Source organism: Ruditapes philippinarum, unplaced genomic scaffold (genome assembly GCF_026571515.1).
Source record: "Ruditapes philippinarum isolate M1 unplaced genomic scaffold, ASM2657151v2 ctg11427_1_1_1_1, whole genome shotgun sequence".
Taxonomy (NCBI): domain Eukaryota; kingdom Metazoa; phylum Mollusca; class Bivalvia; order Venerida; family Veneridae; genus Ruditapes; species Ruditapes philippinarum.
Genome location: NW_026862467.1, coordinates 1 through 23,217, shown reverse-complemented (window position 1 = coordinate 23,217; position 23,217 = coordinate 1). Strand labels below are relative to the sequence as shown.

The 23,217-nt window shown below is 34.1% G+C and overlaps 2 protein-coding genes across 2 annotated transcripts; both read right to left on the bottom strand.

Annotated features, from left to right (window-relative positions):
* Positions 1–1,073: 1,073 nt before the first annotated feature.
* On the bottom strand, positions 1,074–15,023 carry LOC132719174 (nuclear receptor ROR-beta-like). The gene is made up of 9 exons (XM_060702921.1): positions 15,014–15,023; positions 14,419–14,528; positions 11,610–11,757; positions 10,294–11,192; positions 7,810–7,896; positions 6,760–6,889; positions 5,528–5,709; positions 4,795–4,969; positions 1,074–2,880 (listed from the first exon to the last, which is right to left on the bottom strand). The coding sequence occupies exons 2-9, from the start codon at positions 14,497–14,499 to the stop codon at positions 2,696–2,698; spliced, it is 1,887 nt and encodes a 628-aa protein (XP_060558904.1). The 5' UTR covers positions 14,500–14,528; positions 15,014–15,023; the 3' UTR covers positions 1,074–2,695.
* A 110-nt stretch (positions 15,024–15,133) lies between these two features.
* LOC132719175 (uncharacterized) lies at positions 15,134–22,844 on the bottom strand (the record flags this gene model as incomplete). The annotated part of the gene is given in 2 exon segments (XM_060702923.1): positions 15,134–15,172; positions 22,683–22,844. Coding segments are annotated over 2 exon segments (201 nt in total), but the record flags the coding sequence as incomplete, so codon positions are not given.
* Positions 22,845–23,217: the final 373 nt, after the last annotated feature.

Here is a 23,217-nt window from a genome sequence, read left to right as displayed (position 1 = left end):
TGCATAACTTATCAAGGGCCATAACTCTGAGTTAAAATGTCTGACCCAAACAAGGCAATGATATGCGAAACCTTCTCTTGGTATTGAAGGTTCCCATAAAGTTTTGTTGAATTCCAGCCAGTAGTTGCAGAGAAGTAGCGCGGAAACAATTTTTGCTCCATATGCATACTGCATAACTAATCAAGAGCCATAACTCTGAGTTAAAGTGTCTGACCCGAACAAGGTAATAATATGCTCATCTCCTTTTGATATTGAAGGTTCCCATAAAGTTTTGTTGAATTCCAGCCAGTTGTTGCAGAGAAGTAGCGCGATAATGATTTTTGCTCTATATGCATACTGTATAACTAATCAAGGACCATAACTCTGAGTTAAAGTGTCTGACCGGAACAAGGCGACGATATGCGCATCTCCTCTTGATATTGAAGGTTCCCATAAAGTATCGTTGAATTCCAGCCAGTAGTTGCAGAGAAGTAGCGCGGAAACGATTTTTACTCTATATATAACTGCATAACTAATCAAGGGCCATAACTCTGAGTTTAAGTGTCGGACCGGAACAAGCCGACGATATGCGCATCTCCTCTTGGTATGGAAGATTCCCATAAAGTTTCGTTGAATTCCAGCCAGTAGTTGCAGAGAACTAGTCCGGAAATGAAATTCGGACGGACGGACGGAAAGACAACGCCAAAACAATATCCCCCGATCTATCGGCGGGGGATAATAAACATGGCTAGAAAGATCTTTTCTAATTCAATAGTATATTTCTGTATCATATTTTTTTTTATCTGTTGGTTACTTTATTTCCAATGGTAGATCTAGTGCATTGTGAAGCTAAAACAATAAAAGTCTTTTTATTGGAAATGTATAAGACTGCTTAGTGTTTAGGCTGATGGTAAAATATTTTTACAAATTTATAAAATGCAGCTTTAAGAAACTCTTTAAGGTTCTCAATCTATTACTAGATCTCGTTCTATTATTAGATCTGGTAAGAAAGGCTGTCCTCATTATGAATCAAGTTACACAAGTTGGTTAGCACTACTTATTTCACACAGGCAAGTCAATCAATATAAGTTATATAAGTTAATCAACAAGAAAACCGATGCACTGTTTAGCATTATAGAAGCCAAGGAAACAGGTCTAGAATCGCAGCACGTCAGTGAGTACAGTATCATATACTTGGCATTCATTAATCACTATAATGATATGTACATCTGAAAATATTCTCATAAGCTAATAAGTGAAAAACAACAACATTATACAAAATAACTCAACATAGTTACATAGTAATGTGTCCAATGATTACACAACAATATGTGACATAATTATTCAGTAATGTGTAGAATGATTACACACACAAATGTATAGCATGGTTACACATTAATGTGTAACACATAATAACACTGTTATATAATGCACAGTTACATAAGAATGTGTAGCATGAGTATACACAGATGTGTGTAATGATTACACACTGATGTGTGGCATATTTACACATTAATTTGTCACATGATTACACACTTGTGTGTAATATGATTACATATTTAGATACATTGTACTATCATGAAGCAAGATAACATGTGATGTGTAGCATGATTACACAATAATATGTGGCATGATTAAAAATTTATGTGTAGCATGACAACATGTGATGTGTAGCATGAGTACACAATGATGTGTAGCATGATTACACAATAATATGCGACAGGATTACACAGATATGTGTAATCACTACCAAATTATAATCTTACAAATATTCAATAAAGGAATTTCCCATTTGAATAACCATTTCAAATGTCTACTCAGTTACACAAGAGACTTCAAGCAGGCACATAATCCATTCACAAAATCAGATATCTTTCGGAGACAATATTGAACAAAATGATACATTAAATATTCACATTGTATTATGGATGAAGGCATCAAATAAATATTAAGTTTTCAACACTTCTTGACATTATTTTCTACAAATTGTGAACAACGATCAAAAACAAAAACCATCTTAGTTGTTTGTGTATATATATATATGTATACATATATACACACAGAACACAATTTCAAACATACATACATTTCTCTATGTGTTAAAACATGATTATAAAATTTGATTAATGCCCTTATTGTTTTTTTTTTATCTTAAAACTGAAGCAAGTTATTTGTACATAATTTGAAGGAGATGATGAAAAAGTCCACTACAATAATGCTGACATCATCTTACTTTCTTTGTTGTAGCTGCCAAAATATTGTGGCTGATTTGTACAGGTGTTTTCTACAACAATTTCCATTTTTCTCATTCTGACTGTCTCTGTATTAGGAACACATTACAGGCCACACTGAATAAGTCTCATTTAAGTTTACACACAACAAATAATTATTATACAGGTTTTTCAGCCTCCTCATTTAACATTATATGAAACAAGCTATAGAAGTCAACAAATATAAAACAAACTATATAGTCTATTGTCACTTTCAAAGAAAATGCTGAATCTGACTCTGGCCAATATATCTGAGGTATGAATGCTGAAATCTCGTACAAAGTCTCAATCTAGCACTTTTTAATGTTTAATTATATCTTCACATATTATGTACAAAATAAGGACCTTAAAAACAAGTAGTCGAATTTTTCGACAGGTACAAAACACAATGACCTTTGACTAAAAAGGTCAGATGAGCCCGATATACATGATGCTTTAGACTAGCTCTACAACTTCTGTCCCTCTTTAATGCTTTCAATGATAAGTTCATGAAAGAGTTGCGGGACTTTGATTGTTGGATTATGGGTCAGCAGAAGGCCTATCGCTAAATTATGCTGCAGAAGACACTGAACAAGCTCAGCAACTCGAACCAGAAGAATTCCGTATCGGGTCAAACCTTCCGGAAATGTCTCTGAAGTACAGATTAAAATTTCACGTCAGTATTAATAATCAGAAGGAAATGAAAAAGCTGATTATCTTTACAATATCATAAAACATGTATAAAACTTGTTTAATACTGTAAAATCTAGTAAATACTGGTAAGCATATTTGCTTATAATAATTAGTGGAACTTTAATGCACTTGTAGAGTTAGGTTTAGAGACAGTCAGACAAATTATTGTATCTTAAAGTTCTTTCCCATGGAACTGAAATTTCATTTAAGTGGCAATTTAACCATAATGTTTATACAATTTTATTAAACTGATTATGATAAAAACAAAATAATTTTATGGTATTCAAACTTAATTTTATTTATATTTCCAGACACTTCTGCGGAAATAAAACATTATCAAGAAAAGTATTTAACATGACCCATCTTTTAAACGGGTCATTTAGAACACTAATCATCAGATATAAGTGACAAATTATCTTTATGGTATAATTATAATTGTATAATAATACATTTAACAAGGTCTTTTTTGTTGTTGCTTTATTTATAGTTTTCCAGTAATCTGCACTCCAATTTTCTAGACAAACTTACAGTGCAGGTACAACATAAGCATATCATCCAATACAGAATAACAGTAAGATGGTACTTTTTAAATGTGTTTTTTAATATTCCCTCATTTACCAGATTCTACAGTTATAGATTTTAAAGTAAATTAAAAGAAAACTCTTATGTCAAACACATTACCCAATGAGTGAATTCAGACCAGGAACAGAAAACTTGAGAATGTCAAAAAAACAACTAATTTTCAAATTTATAAATGTTATAATGAAAAAAATTCTGAGATACAATCTGTGACCAAAAACAACAAGGTTTTCATAAGAGGTTTGACAGTATTTTGCAAGAATTTATTAATGTGTTTACTAAGAGAAGAGAGTACTGTATGTGTATTTAAATTCGCGGAAGCAAATTTTCGCGGAAAGGTCCATTTTGGGGGTATATACAAATATTCGCGCTATTTTGAATTCGCGGAGGTGACTGCCGAAAATCATAAATTCGCGTACACCCATCAGGGTAAAAAATAAGAGATTTACTCTTACACGATTGGTTTTCGCAAGCAGCCTTGTTTTATTTTACATACTTTTTACTGTAATCATTGTTGGACTTCACAGTTATGTTCAACACCTGGTGTCAAACAATACGCTATTGTACAGAACAAAGACACTAATTTGTCTAGCGGAAAGATTATGGCAAACAAAAGAATGTCCGTTAACGTGCGTGATTATTCACAGTTTTAAACAGTACTGAATGAGACCATAATCTTTTCACTAGTTTTGTTAAAATGTTGGCTATTTATTGTGTTTTGTTTTCCATGTTTTCATCAGTTAGAATTGTTAATGTTTGTGTTATTTGCATTGCTTTTTAGAGAAAAAAAAATATAATCTGATTAGATGTCAAGACTCAGACTATGAAATAAATAGCGTGATGCAATGGTATTGTTCAAACATGTATTATACTTATACAAGAATCCGATAATCAGATCAGTCAAACAAAAATACACTAGCAAACTGATTTATATACAGAGCTAAATGTTACATGTACAGTTTATACAACAGTTACATCACTCTTTGAAAGCGCCACGGATACCAGGCTTATGGCAGCCGTGAACACACTGATATACATTGTTCTATAGATGCGCGAAAATATGACTATTTAGAAGTTATTGGTGTAGAAATATTCGCTTAACATGAATTCGCGGATCCAATGTCACCGCGAAGATCGCGAAAATTTAAAGCCCGCGAATATTTCTACACATACAGTATACGATCAGTGAAGAAAAGCAACATGTTTGACGGTATTTGCAAAAACTTACTAACTTGTTTACTAAGAGAAGAATACTGCATGAAAAATCGAGCAAAATGATGGAACAAAATCTTACTTTCTTCGTAGGCCTGTAATGCACCGGATATCTGGTTCTGTAACTGCTCGACAGCTTTTGGATTTTCTAGACCATGAACTTCAGCAGGAAACAAAAGTAATGCTGACAATAATGCAAATTCTTCGTCGGTAAACTGGAACGATGTAACCATCTCACCAACATGAAGAAAATGTTCCTGGAACAATAAAACTAGTGATATTACCCTATTTTATATAATATTCATAGGGTCTATTTTATTATGTTTATTAATTATATTTCTGGCTTAAATACAGAAGAAAAAAAATAGTTCAATAATAATATACAGTTTTTTTTATAAAACAAAAATACAGCCATAATCAACATTTGCAAAAGCAAAACAGATCCTTTGTTTACTTTTCCTATTTATATGCACTGTAAATATGTTATAATAATTGTTTGGTTGAGTTAAGAACAATTTTAACAATATGTAATACATTATATACTCGATGGTAACCTTAATTTTCAATTAATGTCAAACCCCTTTCATTGGACTCAGACATAGCCCCTTTAAGTTGCCCAAGATGCATGCTTCCTGGGGAAAAAAAATGTCACGATTTAGAAATGTTCACTTTTAGGGGAGATGATGTGTAAGGCTCCAGATGGCTCATTCGGTAAAGTCAAGGAAGAGTATTCTGAGGGTCCCGATTCGAAACTCAGTCAGGCTGCACATTTTTTTCACCGTTACAAAAACATAAGATAAATCTAATCAAACTACCTGAAACACTCTCAACATCGGAAACTGTTCCATCATGATATTCTCCTCTTCCTTTGTGTAAGTGAAGTAGTTGTATTTCCTGGTGGAGGGGTCATATACCTTGGACATGTTGAGCAATTCTATCGGATAGATAGAGGACTGTATCAACTTCACCTGGTCATTTAAACTCAATGTCTTAAACCCTGAAATCATATACAATAAATCATTACACTGTCATCACATAGCCACATGAAGAACATAAAACAGTTTTTTTTAATTCATTAAGCCTTGAACAAAATCTGAAAACAATAAAGAAATCATAATCTGACATCAGCACAGTACTTAACTTTTTTATACTAATACTCCTCAGTATTTCCCAAATTATGTTTAACTCTAAAATATCTCCAATAGATTTGTCCACCTATCACTCTGGACTTTCAATGTTTGTACTGACTGAAAAGCAAAACAAGCAGACCATCATCAAAAATGTAGCTGATCTTGGTTTGCACATGACTGACTTAATTTATGTGCAGACTTGACTGACTTAATCTATGTGCAGACTAGAATGACTTAATCTATGTGCAGACTTGACTGACTTAATTTATGTGCAGACTTGACTGACTTAATCTATGTGCAGACTAGAATGACTTAATCTATGTGCAGACTAGAATGACTTAATCTATGTGCAGACTTAACTTACTTAAATTATGTGCAGACTAGAATGACTTAATGTGCAGAATTGACTGACTTAATCTATGTGCAGACTTGAATGACTTGATCTATATGCAGACTTGACCTGTGTGCAGACTAGAATGACTTAATCTATGTGCAGACTTAACTTACTTAATTTATGTGCAGACTAGAATGACTTAATGTGCAGAATTGACTGACTTAACCTATGTGCAGACTAGAATGACTTAATGTGCAGACTTGACTGAGTTAACCTATGTGCATACTTGACTGACTTAATGTGCAGACTTGACTGACTTAACCTATGTGCAGAATTGACTGACTTAACCTATGTGCAGAATTGACTGACTTAACCTATGTGCAGACTTGAATCTATGTGAAAGCTGGACTGACTTTAACAATGTGCAGACTTGACTGACTTAATCTATATGAATACTTGACTAACTTAATCTATGTACTGACTTGCCTGACTTTATGTTGGTTAAACAGGCAAATCATTACTGCAGTTAACATTCAAAGATTTGGCATACTTGAATAGACTAAAAGATAAAACATTTACAAACCTGGCACTAGTTTAGCAAATCTAATGGTGATGTATGTATTATGGTGAAAGTTTGTCATCATGTAATTCCACGTAGATTCTCGTGTAGAAAACACCGACATATCAACTTTTGATGTTATCACATTACCAGCCTAAAAACACATGTAAACATTATATATTACATTGACGTCAATTACACATGACTTGGCTATAAAAGATGAGTCATTGATTTACCACCGTTCAAATATTCTTAAGTATCAGTACAAGAAATATTTGTAAAACTAAACATGTTTTAACCTAGACATCCTGTTGCCAGGAAAACTGAAAGCTAAAAATTGATAACATATACATGCATATCTCAATGAAAATATATGAATATATTATTATGTCCTGAAAGAGTTATGTAATGTCAGTGTGAATCTGACACCCAGTAACTAATTAACTACTGAAACAGAGTCAGGTACTATCCACTGGCCAGCATCCTATGAAGTTATGGAGGCAAAAGTGTCAAGTTATCAATTATGTTTCATCTATTTTCTACCTCATAGTCATTATCACCTTTATCATGTTAATGCTGAAATGGCACCTTACCAATAACAAGGTAAGTTTTTACAAATGTGAACAAACCAATTCTTGAATAGTTCACAAGACCCCACTCCCCACCACCAAAGCATCATCAGTGAGACCCTATACTCACTTTTCAGACATCAAAATTTCATCCTTAATATTACTGGACTTTGAAAGCTTGTACTACAGTTCTACTTGTGTCCTTCATAAAACTTCATATTCAGAGAAAACAATGTTTTTACATCAAGCCTTATATTTTACTGCACTTCTTATATTTCTTTCACATTTAATGCAGTATTAATTTACTTCTATGCAACAGTTATCATATATTTATAGTCCAATTAAACAAGATTTATACAGGAAATTGTAAAATGTATTTTAACAGATAATTAATAAGGATCTGAATTGTCACTTTGGTATAAAAAAAAACCAAGATATAAACAATGAAACATGAAATTCTACAGTGAAAAGAAACAAGAAAGGCAACAAAATCAATATAATTTACCTTAGGATCCATGTATTTACTTTTAAACAATGCTTTAATATCATCAACATTCATAGAAGTTGTTGGATTAACGTCTGTATCAAACACCTGAAAAAATTGTTCATATAACTATATATTTATAACTATATATTTATAACTATAACTATATATTTATAACTATAACTATATATTTATAACTATAACTATATATTTATAACTATACATGTATTTTGTGCACAAAATCAATACAGTAGCCCAAACAATTTCAAATGTGACTATTACAATTACATATACAATGAACTTCAAGTGACAAGCCCTCATAAATCATAATTATGAGTCAAATAATTCTTCAAGAGATCAAAGTGCAAAAAACCAACAAATTTATAGTTCAAGATTTGTATTAATATAAAAATTTTCATAGTCACAGAAACTTTGAATGCATTTTTTAACATTTGAAAGACTGTTTTATCACCAAAATCAGTTACTACTGAAGAAAGAAAAATTTCTTCATATTTTTGTGTCCATATTTTTATATGTCCTATGTAATTTCTGTGTGTAGTAAGTTATAGAAAGAGCCTCGAAACACGAGGCTATCGGATTTGTACGAGGGGGCATAGCCCCTCCCCAGAGTATAAATCAGATTGACGAGTGTTTTGATGTTCTTTCTCTTTTGTATCATAGTAAAACATAAAAACACGTTCCTGGTTGTCACAATATGAAACCCCAGAAAGAAATAACCAATGAATGAGCATCTGATTATGATATTTCTATAGCTTTCCCTTTCTCTGCTGTCAAAATAAGTAAACCCCAGCAAAAATGAGCCAATCAATGGGAATTCTCTGGAGTGCGGGTAACTAATACCTGCACTCCTGTATACATATACACTGTGCATGTATATGTATACGATTAAACTCTGACACATTTTCAACAGAAAGATCCACAAACTATGATACAAGTGCCCTATGTTACATGACTTTATTTGATCATGGACTACACTATACATATTTAAATTTTTTTTTAATTTTTTTTTTGAAATGGTCCCTTAAAATTAAGAATGATCAGGGTTCTCGGGGACGCTTATTTCGGCGTCCCGGTACTCATGTTTATTACAGCTGGACGCAAATATTACAGAGCAAGGATTCCATGTACGCTTAATTTTGCCTGGGGACGCATAAACATTACAGATTGTTCACAACCACAAATACACAAATGCATCAGCGCGTGTCAGTCTATAGGTAGGCGGTCCTATGCACATCGACCCGTGAAGCGATTGGCCAATCAGCGATAACGCTTCCGATCATTATCACGCAATAGTGATCAGACTAATGTATACACGCGCTGTACAGTACATGTAATTACCAGATATAACACGAGGTGATAATTTTATATCTTTGATCAACAGTTGATTGGAAATTAGCAAATTTTACCGACAAAAGGATAAAATTATCGACTATTTACGCCGCAAGTTTAAAGACCGTTTTCTCAAATTACAAATGAGTGCAATTTTGAATGATTGTCGAATATTTTCGGCATTATAATGATTGTCGAATATTTTCGGCATTTTCTAGGCACAATTTTGCTTTAGTTTCATTCTTGCAAAAACTTTCTATAAGAGTATTAAGAATTTAAGATATTGTGCCGAAATGCCAGGTACACATACGCTTTTCTTTGATATTTAGATTCTATCCGAAAATTGATCCCGAACATCGGCGATTTCACGTTCGCCAGAAACCCTAAAATTTCGCAAAAATTCTCGGTTTCCAAGCCAAACATGCGAATGAATTGTTCCTTTATTATTTAATCAACATTAAATCTTTAAATATGGATCTTCAATTTGCCCCCTTTTGAAGATATTTGCTAAAACAATTGTCGATCGGATGAATCTCTTACACACTTTGTGAAGCTGTACACGATTTTCCTATTCATTCCGCTAAACGCTGCCTATATACATTTACGTTTTTTTTACAAATACAAACTTTTTGTCTTGAGAGTGGACTTTTTTAACCAGAATAAAATTTGATTTGGTATAAAAGTGAAAAAAAACAAAACGATTTCCATGTGTTGATGCATTATAATGAAATAATTTCATAATAAATATTAACAACAAAACAATAATTATACTATGTAGTTCAGAGTTTCTTTTGAATAACTATAAACTTTGGAAGTCTTTTGAAGATTCAAATATCAGCAATGCTATTGTGAGCATTGAATGACTAATCTGTAAACATATTAATTGCGACGCGCTTTTGGACTCCAACTTTTTCAGGGTTGGGAGTCCATGGACTCCATGTTTTAAAGTCCTAGTGAGAACCCTGATGATGTTATCCATTTTGAAAGATAAACAAATCCATTTAAGATATAAAGCATGGTAAGGATTAAAGTAAACCAAATATAAATCTATGTCATATTTTTCAATATTATTAGTTTTAATACACTGATGTTGTCTGTAACATTGTTATGCATCTTTTCATAGTTGTAACTAAGACAAAAGCTAAGCTTACATACCCTGTAGTTCAATAACTGCAGACATTTTCCAGCATCTATAATCTTATTGATAAAGTCTGTCATTGTCTTAAACGAGCCGAGAAGATTGTTCTGATCAATTGGTTTATTCTCCACCGGGCTTGCTCGTGTAGGAGTTGTACTGGTGGGAGAGTACACAGTTTGTTGAGGTACGGATGATGATAAGTGCATATTCTGAGTAATGTTCATTGGTGACGGCACTTTATGGTTCATCTTTGTTTCCCTGGGATGCTTGTTCTCAATATTGGGTGTAGTAGATAAAAACTGTGTTACCGGACTAGGTGTGAACACTAAGGAATTTACAGGATTGTGTTGACCCCTGTGGTGACCTCCGACCTGCTTTCTTGGTGGAGGGGGCATTTGTCTGTCACTTTGTATTTCTATCTGCTCATATCTGTCTTGTTTTGATACCTGCGTCCCATTTAATGTCTGTTGATTCTCATGTCTGTACATGTAATTTTCTACAGATGTTTGTGTTTTACTGGGTGACGGCAACTTTGATCCTACATCTGAACTTGTAGGGGGAGGTGGTGGTGGGGTGATTCTGTTAGCAAAACTTAAATTATTAGTTTGCCAAGTGCCAACATTATCTGACACAGACTGCACAACACTTGACTGCTTAGAAACAACGTTCGCCAAGTTTATGTCACTTTCACGTAAGGATGTTTCTTTATTCACTGAATTACCGGTATTTGAATTCTGATCCCAGAACGAGAAACTATCTGATTTATTATTATCTGTAAGAAAGTCCACACTGGATTCATCTATTGGTTCTTCCTTCACCTTTGTTAACATATCTGTACCTCCCTCAGGTTTTCCTTGTTTTAACTCCATTGATATGGCATGTTTTACAGAATTAGGTTGACGACCAATCCTACTTCCTGTAAATGAAAATGAAATAAATGTATAAATCATGATCCTCAACTTCTAATTAATAAATCAAAAGATTGGGTTTTAAGTTGCAATGACATTGTTACAGTAAAAAAGTAATTTTCTAGGTTTATTTGTGGAAGGCAGACCTCAGGTACTCCTCATAGCATTAGTACCGGAGTACCATCGAGCACCTGAGTACTCATAGGCTAGCTTGATGTTTTCCTCCCATGAAAGAATCTGAAGTTGGTGGCATTTGAACAAGTGGTGAGTGACAAGTGATTAAAATATGGGATACCCAATCAGCAATAAAGGCCTCTCATCTTTTGAACAATTGAATACAAATTTTTAATTACTACATGTATGAGCAAACAAGGTGTAATTTTTTTATAGGAATTATATAAAGTGATGAGATTAAGTTTACTAACCTTCAACAGACATGCCAGCCTGTTTACATGACTTGTATCTACATGCCTTACACAGATTCCGGGTCACCATGTTTATTTCACAGTTGCCTTTCTTATTGCACTGGTATTTTTCTGGCTCCCTCTCCTTTGCCATACGACGGAAAAACCCCTACAAAAGTGCAATCATCAATGTCAAAAATCTAAAATCTAAATCTAAATTAAATCATAAATCTTCTTCATCTTTCTGCAATTTAATTATTTCAACAATCTAAGGAAAATTTTCCTTCATCATTTGTCTACAGAAACCCTTGTAAGGCAAAATTAGTTGGGGTAAAAATAAAGAGAGAAAAAATCAATGTTATAAATAATGTACTTATGTGCCTTCTGAACAACTGCTGTGAACACATACAAGTATAAACAATGAATAAATTTAACGATACAGAAGTTCAACAATGAGATATCTATCAATATATATATTATTAAGTCTCTTTGTACAGAAATCCATTACAAAAGCCAACAAGGATTATGTAGAATGTAATTAAATCGAAATTTATCTTCACAATTCTGAGAAAATTTTCTTGTCCCTCTCAAAAACTGATTGGTTCTCAGAATGTAAAAAGTCGTGAAAACAAAAATGATAAAATAAAAAAAGACTTTTTGAGGCCATGATAAATTTGAGGTCATGATAAATTACCCTTAATTTAGAGCAATCTGTTTAACTAATGAAATATAATCTGACTAACACAATATCCTTAAAATAATCTTTTTCTTAGAATTGAAATACAGAATATCTATGGAATGATTGTTAATTTTCTAGGAAATTCTTTTATTATCATATTATGACACAAACCTAAATTTTATAAAATCTTGAATTACAGATAATGATGGTCTCATAACATAATCAGTGTTCACTGATGTAAGTAAATTGTGTGAAACTATTTCCTTAAATTATGTTTGCAAACAAATAGGCTTTGCCTTTCATTGTTATCTATCAAACATGACAATAGCATATCATTTGTTAATAAATATAATATTCTGTTAAAATTGTAGAATTTTATATTATCACACATCCGTACCGATTTTGCGACTCCGTAAAAATGGTATTGCATGGCCGTGCATATATTTTGATGTGACGTCATTAGCGTTATACAAACATAGTGTAAAGACGCGCTAAATGTTAGCGTTAAACTATAGGCGCGTCAATGATAAATGACTCTTATTTCACTTTAACAGTCTTTATTTTGGGTATGTGATAAATAGAATATTAAATTTGTGTAAGTTCATTACTGAATTTATTGCACTCGTTGAATAAAATAATATTATGCTCGCCAGAGGCTCGCATAATATAATGTTATTCAACTCATGCAATAAATTCAGTATTGAACTTACACTCATTCAATATCCTCTATTTCCTTTCAGTATGCAGTGATTTTTTTTTTTCAATTTTCAAACCAACCTGTGGCTTTCTGAAAGGGAAATATATATCTATATCAGAAAAGGGGGGTTTCTAAAATCAATGGCATTTAGCCACACATCTTTTAAAATTTTCAATTTCAATTCAATTTAACATGCATTGTACAAAGCAGATGATATATGTAAGGCTGCTTTCTATCTTTCAGACAATTAAATTAGTCAACTAGCTAATATAAGTCATGGTATTGTTGAAGAATTCCCCCAGGTCATGATAAAGAAATCATTATTGACAATCAGTTAAACTTGTTTTGTAACACACTGAGTATACATAAGCACATTTTTATATAAGTCACAACATGCTTATTAAATGATTGTCTTTATTTCACATGTCCACACATAATAAACAAATATGCCAAGATGTGAAAAAATATCAATGTTTGACTATCACCAGTTTATATGTAGGTGATAATGTGAACAGTACATACTGACCAATGGGATCCACAAATGTAGATTTCAGTTTTTCAGGGGTTCAAGGTTTGTCAATAAATTTATGACACAGAATAAATTTCTAGTGTCTATTTTTCTTACTTTTTTAAAATCAATATACAATATATCTACATTAACTTTACCAATGTTCCTAGTTATATTATTATTATACAAACAATCTGACCAAAGTTAAAATCTTCTTATGTTTCACATGTAAAAACTGCAACATTGTCTAGGAGACGCATTTAATGTACAACAAGTTTATAAGACAAAACAAGTCAAATTAAGCTAATAACATATTATCGTATAGAGAAAATAGAATGTATAGAATTTTCAGTTACAGGCTGGAATTACTCTCCAATTTTTAAACCTATGGTATATGCTTTCCTATCCAAAACAAAAGGAGAAATATGAAAATAAAAAATATATATTTTTTGCAATCTGAAGGGAAGGAGGGAGGGGGCATAATAAAAAGTATTTCGCCCCTACAAATCAGTACTTCCCCTTATTGCACCCTGCATATGCTTTTATCATTTTAACCCTTTAACAAAATAAAAAACATTTTCCAAGAAAGCAGTCAATATAAAAACATTTATTAATGCACTCGCTATTTTGCATCACTAGACAGTTGTTACTTAAAAAAATAAACATACAGACATAACTTAAGGCACAGATGTTTCGTTTTCCAATGCTGTGAAAATTTTATCAAAACAAAATGAGTTAAAAACCCTGGGTTTTCATTTTAATCCGAGGCAACAGATGTGCCAATGAAAACAACTGATTTGGCCAAGGGTCAAGGGGGATATAATATGTTAACAATGAAAACCCTGATTAACCTTGGGTATATAAAACAATTCAACATATGTTAAATAAGTTGTTGGTTTTCTTTAAAATAATTACACAGAGCTGAGTATATTTAAAGCTGGAATACCTTGCAGCCTTCACAGGTTATAGCTCCAAAATGAAACCCCGATGACGGTGCTGAGCAGACACGGCATGGAATGTCCGACATCTGGGTGTCTTTGTTCGACTCACCTTCACCTTAATGACAAAACTTTATGTAAATAATAAAAAATATCATGTAAATAATTAAATAATTATATTCAAAATACAATAACTGATTATAAACTTTTTAATAGTTACATTTAAACAATACCAATTCTATAAACTTAAATTCCTGACCCTCAAGATATGGTAATCTTGCTATGGAATATAGTTTTATACATATACATGTTTTTAAACTTTTTTGAACATGACTTGTTTAGGTATTTAGTGCCTCACGCTTTATTTAGGTATAATACATGATAGCATATACCTTGTTTACTTGTAAGCATGGTAACATATCTTGTTTAGGTATAATATATGGTGACACATAACTTACGAAGTTTAAAACAAAGTAACATATCTTCTTAGGTGAAATATATTGTCACATAACTTGTTTAGGTATAAAACATGGTCACATATCTTGTTTTAGGTATAAAACACTAGTCACATAACTTGTTTAGGTATAATATATGGACACATACCTTGTTTAGGTATAAAATGTTGAGACTGAACTTTTTATGAAATCTGCAATACTGGCACTGTAAACCTCTACTTTCTTTTTAGTAATAATACAACTTTTTTTCTCGCAGGCAAACCATACTTCAATTTATCTTTGCTTTGTAAGCTCTCATGTAAAATTTCTGTAGAACAAAATTAACATAACATTAAAATGTAAACAAGATATTGTTTGTAAAATAATGTATGCCCCTATTGGCAGTCAATTAGTCATGTGATCAGGTTATTATGCATGACTTCTGACCCAGTGAACAAAAATTAATAAGGGTTATCTAGTATCTATGGTCCATGACTAGTCACAAGGTAATATTAATTTGTGACCCAATAAGTTGTGTGCAGCAATTTAAGTTATTTACAAATCTTACCAAACAAGATATGTTTGTTAAAACAGTATTGTCCCCCCTATAGCAGCCAATTAGTTCATGTTGATAAGGTTTTGATGACTTTCTGACCCAGTGATCAAACAATTAATAAGGGTTATCAAGTATCTACTGGTCTGACCTTAACCTTTGACCCCTTGAAACCAAAACTCAATAGGGGTCATCTGCTGGTCACGACAATCATCATACCAAAGTTTTTGAAGTTCCTAGGCCTAAGTGTTTTTAGTTAATTGACCGGAAATCGTTTTAACATACCAAGGTCAATGTGACCTTGACCTTTGACCCCTTGACCCCAAAATCAATAGGTCATCTGCTGGTCATGACCAATCACCCATACCATGTTTTGAAGTTCCTAGGACAAAGGGTTCTTAAGTTATTGATTTGAAAGCATTTTTTTACCTACAAGGTCAATGTTGACCTTGCCCTTTGACCCCTTAACCCCAATATCAATAGGGGTCATCTACTGGTCATGACCAATAATCATACCAAGTTTGAAGTTCCTAGGCCTAAGGGTTCTTTAGTTATTGATCGGAAACCGTTTTTACCTAAGAGGTCAATGTGACCTTTGACCTTTGACCCCTTGACCCCAAAGTCAATAGGGTCATCTACTGATCATGAACCAATCTACATATCAAGTTTGAAGTCCCTAGGCCTTAAGGATTCTTTCGTTATTGATCGGAAACCGTTTTTTACCTACAAGGTCAATGTGACCTTGACCTTTGACCCCTTAACCCCAAAAATCAATAGGGGTCATTCTGCTGGTCATGACCAATCACCATACAAGTTTTGAAGTTCCTAGGCATAAGGGTTCTTTTAGTTATTGATGAGAAACCGTTTTTACCTACAAAGTCAATGTGACCTTGACCTTTGACCCCTTAACCCCCAAAATACAATAGGGGTCATCTGCTGGTCATGACCAATCAACCATACCAAGTTTGAAGTTCCTAGGCCTATGGGGTTCTTTCGTTATTGATCGGAAATCGTTTTTACCTACAAGGTCAATGTGACCTTGACTTTTTGACCCCTTGACCCCAAAGTCAATAGGGGTCATCTACTGATCATGACCAATCTACATATCAAGTTTGAAGTCCCTAGGCCTAAGGATTCTTTCGTTATTGATCGGAAACCGTTTTTACCTACAAGGTCAATGTGACCTTGACCTTTGAACCCCTAACCCCAAAATCAATAGGGGTTTATCTGCTGGTCATGCCAATCACCATACCAAGTTTTGAAGTTCCCTAGGCCTAAGGGTTCTTTTGTTTATTGATCAGAAACCGTTTTTACCCCAAGAGGTCAATGTGACCTTGACCTTTGAACCCCTTGACCCCCTAAAATCAATAGGGGTCATCTCGTCACCTTAGTGCAAAAACTCAATAACTGCATATAGATAAAGAAGCAGATATTGAGTTCTTGCACTAAGGTGACGATCTACTGATCATGACCAATCACCATACCAAGTTTGAAGTTCCTAGGCCTTAAAGTTCTTTAGTTATTGATCGGAAACCGTTTTTGCTTACAAGGTCAATGTGACCTTGACCTTTGACCCCTTGACCCCAAAATCAATAGGGATCATCTACTGATCATGACCAATCACCATATCAAGTTTGAAGTTCCTAGGCCTTAAGGTTCTTTAGTTATTGATCGGAAACCGTTTTTGCTTACAAGGTCAATGTGACCTTGACCTTTGACCCCTTGACCCCAAAATCAATAGGGGTCATCTACTGGTCATGACCAATCACCATACCAAGTTTGAAGTTCCTAGGCCTAAGGGTTCTTTAGTTATCACTCGGAAACCATTTGGTCTACGGACCGACGGACCGACGGACCAACGGACCGACGGACCGACAAGTGCAAAGCAATATACCCCCTTTTCTTCGAAATGGGGGCATAATAATATATGCATAAATTTTATGAATTATGTAGGCCTCATTAATATCAGCCAAGTTGTTATATTACATAAGACCTTCAAATGTGTATACCAAAAGCATTTTTAGTTTAATATAAAAATATCAACCATTAAATTAGGCAACTTGAGTTGTTGAGTTATTGGTCAGAAACCGTCATTAAGTACAAGGTCAATATGACACTGACCCCTTGACCCCAAAATCAATAGGGGTCAACTACTGGTCATGACCAATCATCATACCAGAGTTTGAAGTTCCTAGGCCTAAGCGTTCTTAGTTATTGATCGGAACCGTTTTTACCTGCAAGGTCAATGTGACCTTGACCTTTGACCCCTTGACCCCAAAATAAATAGGGGTCATGACCAATCATCATACCAAATTTGAAGTTCCTAGGCCTAAGCATTCTTTAGTTATTGATCAGAAACCGCTTTTACCTACAAGGTCAATGTGACCTTGACCTTTAACCTCTTGACCCCAAAATCAATAGGGGTCATCTGCTGGTCATGACCAATCATCATACCAAGTTTGAAGTTCCTAGTTCTAAGCATTCTTTAGTTATTGATTGGAAACCGTTTTTACCTACAAGGTCAATGTGACCTTGACCTTTGACCCCAAAATCAATAGGGGTCATCTGCTGGTCATGACCAATCACCATACCAAGTTTGAAGTTCCTAGGCCTAAGCGTTCTTTAGTTATTGATCGGAAACCGTTATTACATACAAGGTCAATGTAACCTTGACATTTGACCCGAAAATCAATAAGGGTCACCTGCTGGTCAAGCACAATCATCACACCACATTTAAAGTTCCTAGGTATAAGAGTTCTTTAGTTTTTGATCGGAAACCATTTGGTGTACATACCGAACGACCAACAGACAGACAAATACAAAGCAATATACCCCCTCTTCTTTGAAGTGGGGGCATAATAATAATAACAAGATATGTTTGTAAAACATGTATGCCCCCTATCAGCAGCCAATTATTCATGTGATAAGGTAATTATGCATGACTTCTGACCCAGTGATCAAACAATTAATAAGGGTTATCAAGTATCTACTGGTCATGACCTTGACCTTTGACCCCTTGACCCAAAACTCTATAGGGGTCATCTGCTGGTCAAGACCAATCATCATACAAAGTTTGAAGTTCCTAGGCCTAAGCGTTTTTAGTTAATTGATCAGAAACCGTTTTTACTTACAAGGTCAATGTGACCTTGACCTTTAACCCTTGACCCAAAAATCAATAGGGGTCATTTGCTGGTCATGACTAATCACCATGCCAAGTTTGAAGTTCCTAAGTCTAAGGGTTCTTTTATTATTGATCCGAAACCGTTTTAACATACAAGGTCAATGTGACCTTGACCTTTGACCCCAAAATCAATAGGGGTCATCTGCTGATCATGACCAATCACTATGCCAAGTTTGAAGTTCCTAGGCCGAAGCGTTCTTTAGTTATTGATCAGAAACCGTTTTTACTTACAAGGTCAATGTGACCTTGACCTTTGACCCCTTGATCCCAAAATCGAAAGGGTAATCTGCTGGTCATGAAAAATCACCATACCAAGTTTGAAGTTCCTAGGCCTAAGCGTTCTTAGTTATTGATCAGAAACCGTTTTTACTTACAAGGTCGATGTGACCTTGACCTTTGACCCCTTGACCCAAAACTCAATAGGGGTCATCTGCTGGTCACCACCAATCATCATACAAAGTTTGAAGTTCCTAGGCCTAAGCGTTTTTAGTTAATTGATCGAAACCGTTTTAACCTACAAGGTCAATGTTACATGACCTTTGACCCCTTGACCCTAAAAACAATAGGTCATCTGCTGGTCATGACCAATCACCATACCAAGTTTGAAGTTCCTAGGCCTAAGGGTTCTTAAAGTTATTGATCGGAAAGCATTTTTACCTACAAGGTCAATGTGACCTTGCCCTTTGACCCCTTAATCCCAAAATCAGTAGGGGTCATCTGCTGGTCATGACCAATCACCATACCAAGTTTGAAGTTCCTAGGCCTAAGGGTTCTTTAGTTATTGATCGGAAACTGCTTTTACCTAAGAGGTCAATGTGACCTTGACCTTTGACCCCCTTGACCCCAAAATCAATAGGGGTCATTCTACTGATCATGACCAATCACCATATCAAGTTTTGAAGTCCCTATGCCTAAGGGTTCTTTCGTTATTGATCGGAAACCGTTTTTACCTACAAGGTCAATGTGACCTTGACCTTTGACCCCTTAACCCCAAAATCAATAGGGGTCATCTACTGATCATGACCAATCACCATATCAAGTTTGAAGTCCCTAGGCCTAAGGGTTCTTTCGTTATTGATCGGAAAACCGTTTTTACCTACAAGGTCAATGTGACCTTGACCTTTGACCACTTAACCCCAAAATCAATAGGGTCATCTGCTGGTCATAACCAATCACCATACCAAGTTTGAAGTTCCTAGGCCTAAGCATTCTTTTGTTTATTGATCGGAAACCGTTTTTACCCAAGAGGTCAATGTGACCTTGTCCTTTGACCCTTGACCCCAAAATCAATAGGGGTCATCTACTGATCATGACCAATCACCATACTAAGTTTGAAGTTCCTAGGCCTTAAGGTTCTTTACTTATTGATCGGAAACCGTTTTTGCTTACAAGGTCAATGTGACCTTGACCTTTGACCCCTTGACCCCAAAATCAATAGGGGTCATCTACTGATCATGACAAATCACCATACCAAGTTTGAAGTTCCTAGGCCTTAAGGTTCTTTAGTTATTGATCGGAAACCGTTTTTGCTTACAAGGTCAATGTGACCTTGACCTTTGACCCCTTGACCCCAAAATCAATAGGGGTCATCTACTTGTCATGACCAATCACCATACCAAGTTTGAAGTTCCTAGGCCTAAGGGTTCTTTAGTTATCACTCGGAAACCATTTGGTCTACGGACCGACAGACAAACAAATGCAAAGCAATATACCCCCTCTTCTTTGAAGTGGGGGCATAATAATAATAATAAAGAAAAAATATCATGAAACTGGACATCATTGTTAGTAGCCCATAAGTCATAAAATTAGAAACATTTCATAAGTTGCACAACAGAGTTGAAAATTTACAAGAGGCTAAATTTGGCCTAAATTGATGACTTTAGTAAATGGAAGAAAAGTAAAATGAAACATTCTCAAGGGGGCGACATATTTTACCCTAGGATCTTGATATTTCTCTTTAATACTTGTAAAGACTTGTAAGATTATACTATATACCAAACATCATAGCTCAGGCCTTTGAACTTTCAGAAAAATATTAATATGCATGTAACTATTTTTAAATTAACATTTGTAAAGTTCCTCAAGACAATGTTACATGTATTAATTTCCCAAATATCAATGCTCCTGGCTTTTAAATTTCAGACAAGAATAATTTTATGTGCATGATATTGAGATGCCTCTAAGAAATTGTCCCTTTTTTTAAACAATAGGAATGACTTGTACTTTTCGGCAAAGAATGTACTCAACAAGGTTATATCTATAAAATATCTTAATATGTGCTTTCAGTGAAGAATGTTACTATATTTGTCACAAATTTTACCTTCAGGGTAGAGATGATTTTTATCACAAAACAATGCACGATATATTATAAATATATTTGATCTAGCCATGTAGTTTTTTCTAAGTATAAAAACCCATAAAGTAGGGGCTATTTTCTCTGGATTGATATGTTTAATACTCAAAACACTTTGCCATCTCATTAAAATCGTGCAAAAACGTAGAGCTGATTTTATAAAATTTAAGAAGGGCCTTTTTAGTTTTTCCTCTCATAAAAAATGTTTTTGGGCATTTTCATATATATTCCGGCATTGGCAAAATTTAAACTGTTCAATAAAAATCTTTAAACCTGGCATGTTGTTAGAATATATTTTACATGCAACAGATTTATTTTCATCTGGTACAGTACACATAAAAGTACATACAAATAGGACAGAAGATCTGTAACTTATCAGAATATTCAACTTAACACCTCTTTATAGAAATGATATTGACAGCATCCAGATGTTTCTATTTAATCAAGGTTGTGTTTAAGGAAATGCAGCCACCTGCATTCTTATAAATTTGAAGAAAACTTTAAGCTATATGTGGTATACCGGTAATAATATCCAAACCCTGTATAACATTTAAACTGATGTTTTAACATGTGATATAACCCCTTAACCTGCTGAATCTGTGTAATTGACATGCCTAACTTCTCTTTGGAACAGTCCATTATCAATGTTAGGGTAATCAGGATTTAATAGTCTGAATACACAGAAGTGAGAAGTTCAGGCTGGTCCCGCTTGATAAGGCCCCCACAATTACACATTTTAAACGGATTCGTTTTTCGATTTTCATCTCATAAACGTTTACGATATTGTTTACCGTTTAAATCGAAATGACCATATTGTCTTACAAAATTTCTTAATCATTGCCTGTAATCATGGATTTTATCAATTGTAGTGGTTTATTCCAAAGTAAAACGCAAACGGGAAAATGGGTGTTTACAACCCTCCACACAGCATTACGGTGGCAAAAATTGCTCGTTGACATACATTTTTGGTTAAAAAATGGGGTTACAATGCAAAAAATGTGTGCTGACTCAATCGTGATGAGCTTGCACATTTTTATTTGTGTACATTGTATTAAAAAATAGAAAGAAGACATCATTGCGACTTCAAATATATGGTGTGTATATATAGTAATAGAGGAGGTACAACCTTTAAACGGTATCGTTTTCGGTTTTAGCAGTCGTGGTAAACGTTTACAAAAATTGTAAACGTGGTGCGCTCTTACCGCTTGATACGTGGTGGCTTGATACTGGTGGCTTATAATGATAAAAGCAAGCGCAAGTAGTAGTTTCGGTGAAAGTTTTTCTATAATGATGTTGTTTCTTCTGGGGTTTTTTTTGTGGTTTTATTTTTTTTCATAACAAACTAACTCTTGTTTAAAAGGCTTCAAAATATTAACTATGCATCCTTCTTTATATTATGTGTAGTACTTATAGATTATGTAACATAATTACCTTGTTTCTTAGCATCTGATTATAACAAGCCTTGGCCAGCAGTGAACTCTTAAACAGTTGGTATAATATATAGTTGGATGAGTTCATTGCATAAATACAATAGGGTAGTAGGACTTGTTCTGTACATTAATTCAACAGGGTATAGCAGGCTCAGTTCATTCATACATAAATTAATAAAATCTTTATGAAAACTGTGATACTTTAACATACAAGGGTCAGGATGTCAAACAATCTTTCAACATCAAAAGCAAAATCAAACAACCCAATAGCACTCTACTAGGCATAATGTATAATTAAAAGATGAAGCGATTAATACATACCTTGCAAGCTTCACAAATGAAAGCCCCACAGTAGAAACCTGCAGCCATGTCTCCACACACCTGACAAGATACGTTTTCCATGTGTTTGTTCTTACTGGATCGTCTTGGTGATATTGTTTTCTTCTGTTTCAAGACTTCACCAGTGCTACCAACTGTTGATACCTGTAATATTCAATATGTCTGAAGTTGTTACTCTGTCTAATAGGTAGTGATCACTTTTTATTACAAATCCCACGGCAGTCAAGTCAAATAATTTATTTCATAATATTTTGTTTTAAGGTTACAAGTATTTGAATTGGTTAACAGAAAAGTCATCGGTTTTATCAAGATGCCCGATAAAAATGGAGTAAGTACCATCTGCACACATTTCTTTCAAAACAAAAGATGCACATTAAAGACTACACTGAATCAGTTTCATTTAATACAAGAGTTTTATGCTTACTGTGATATAATATTCCTTTTTATTTTCTGAATATAAAATCACAGTAGCGTTGTTACATTTAATCTAGTGTTGAGTGCAATAATTAATTATAAT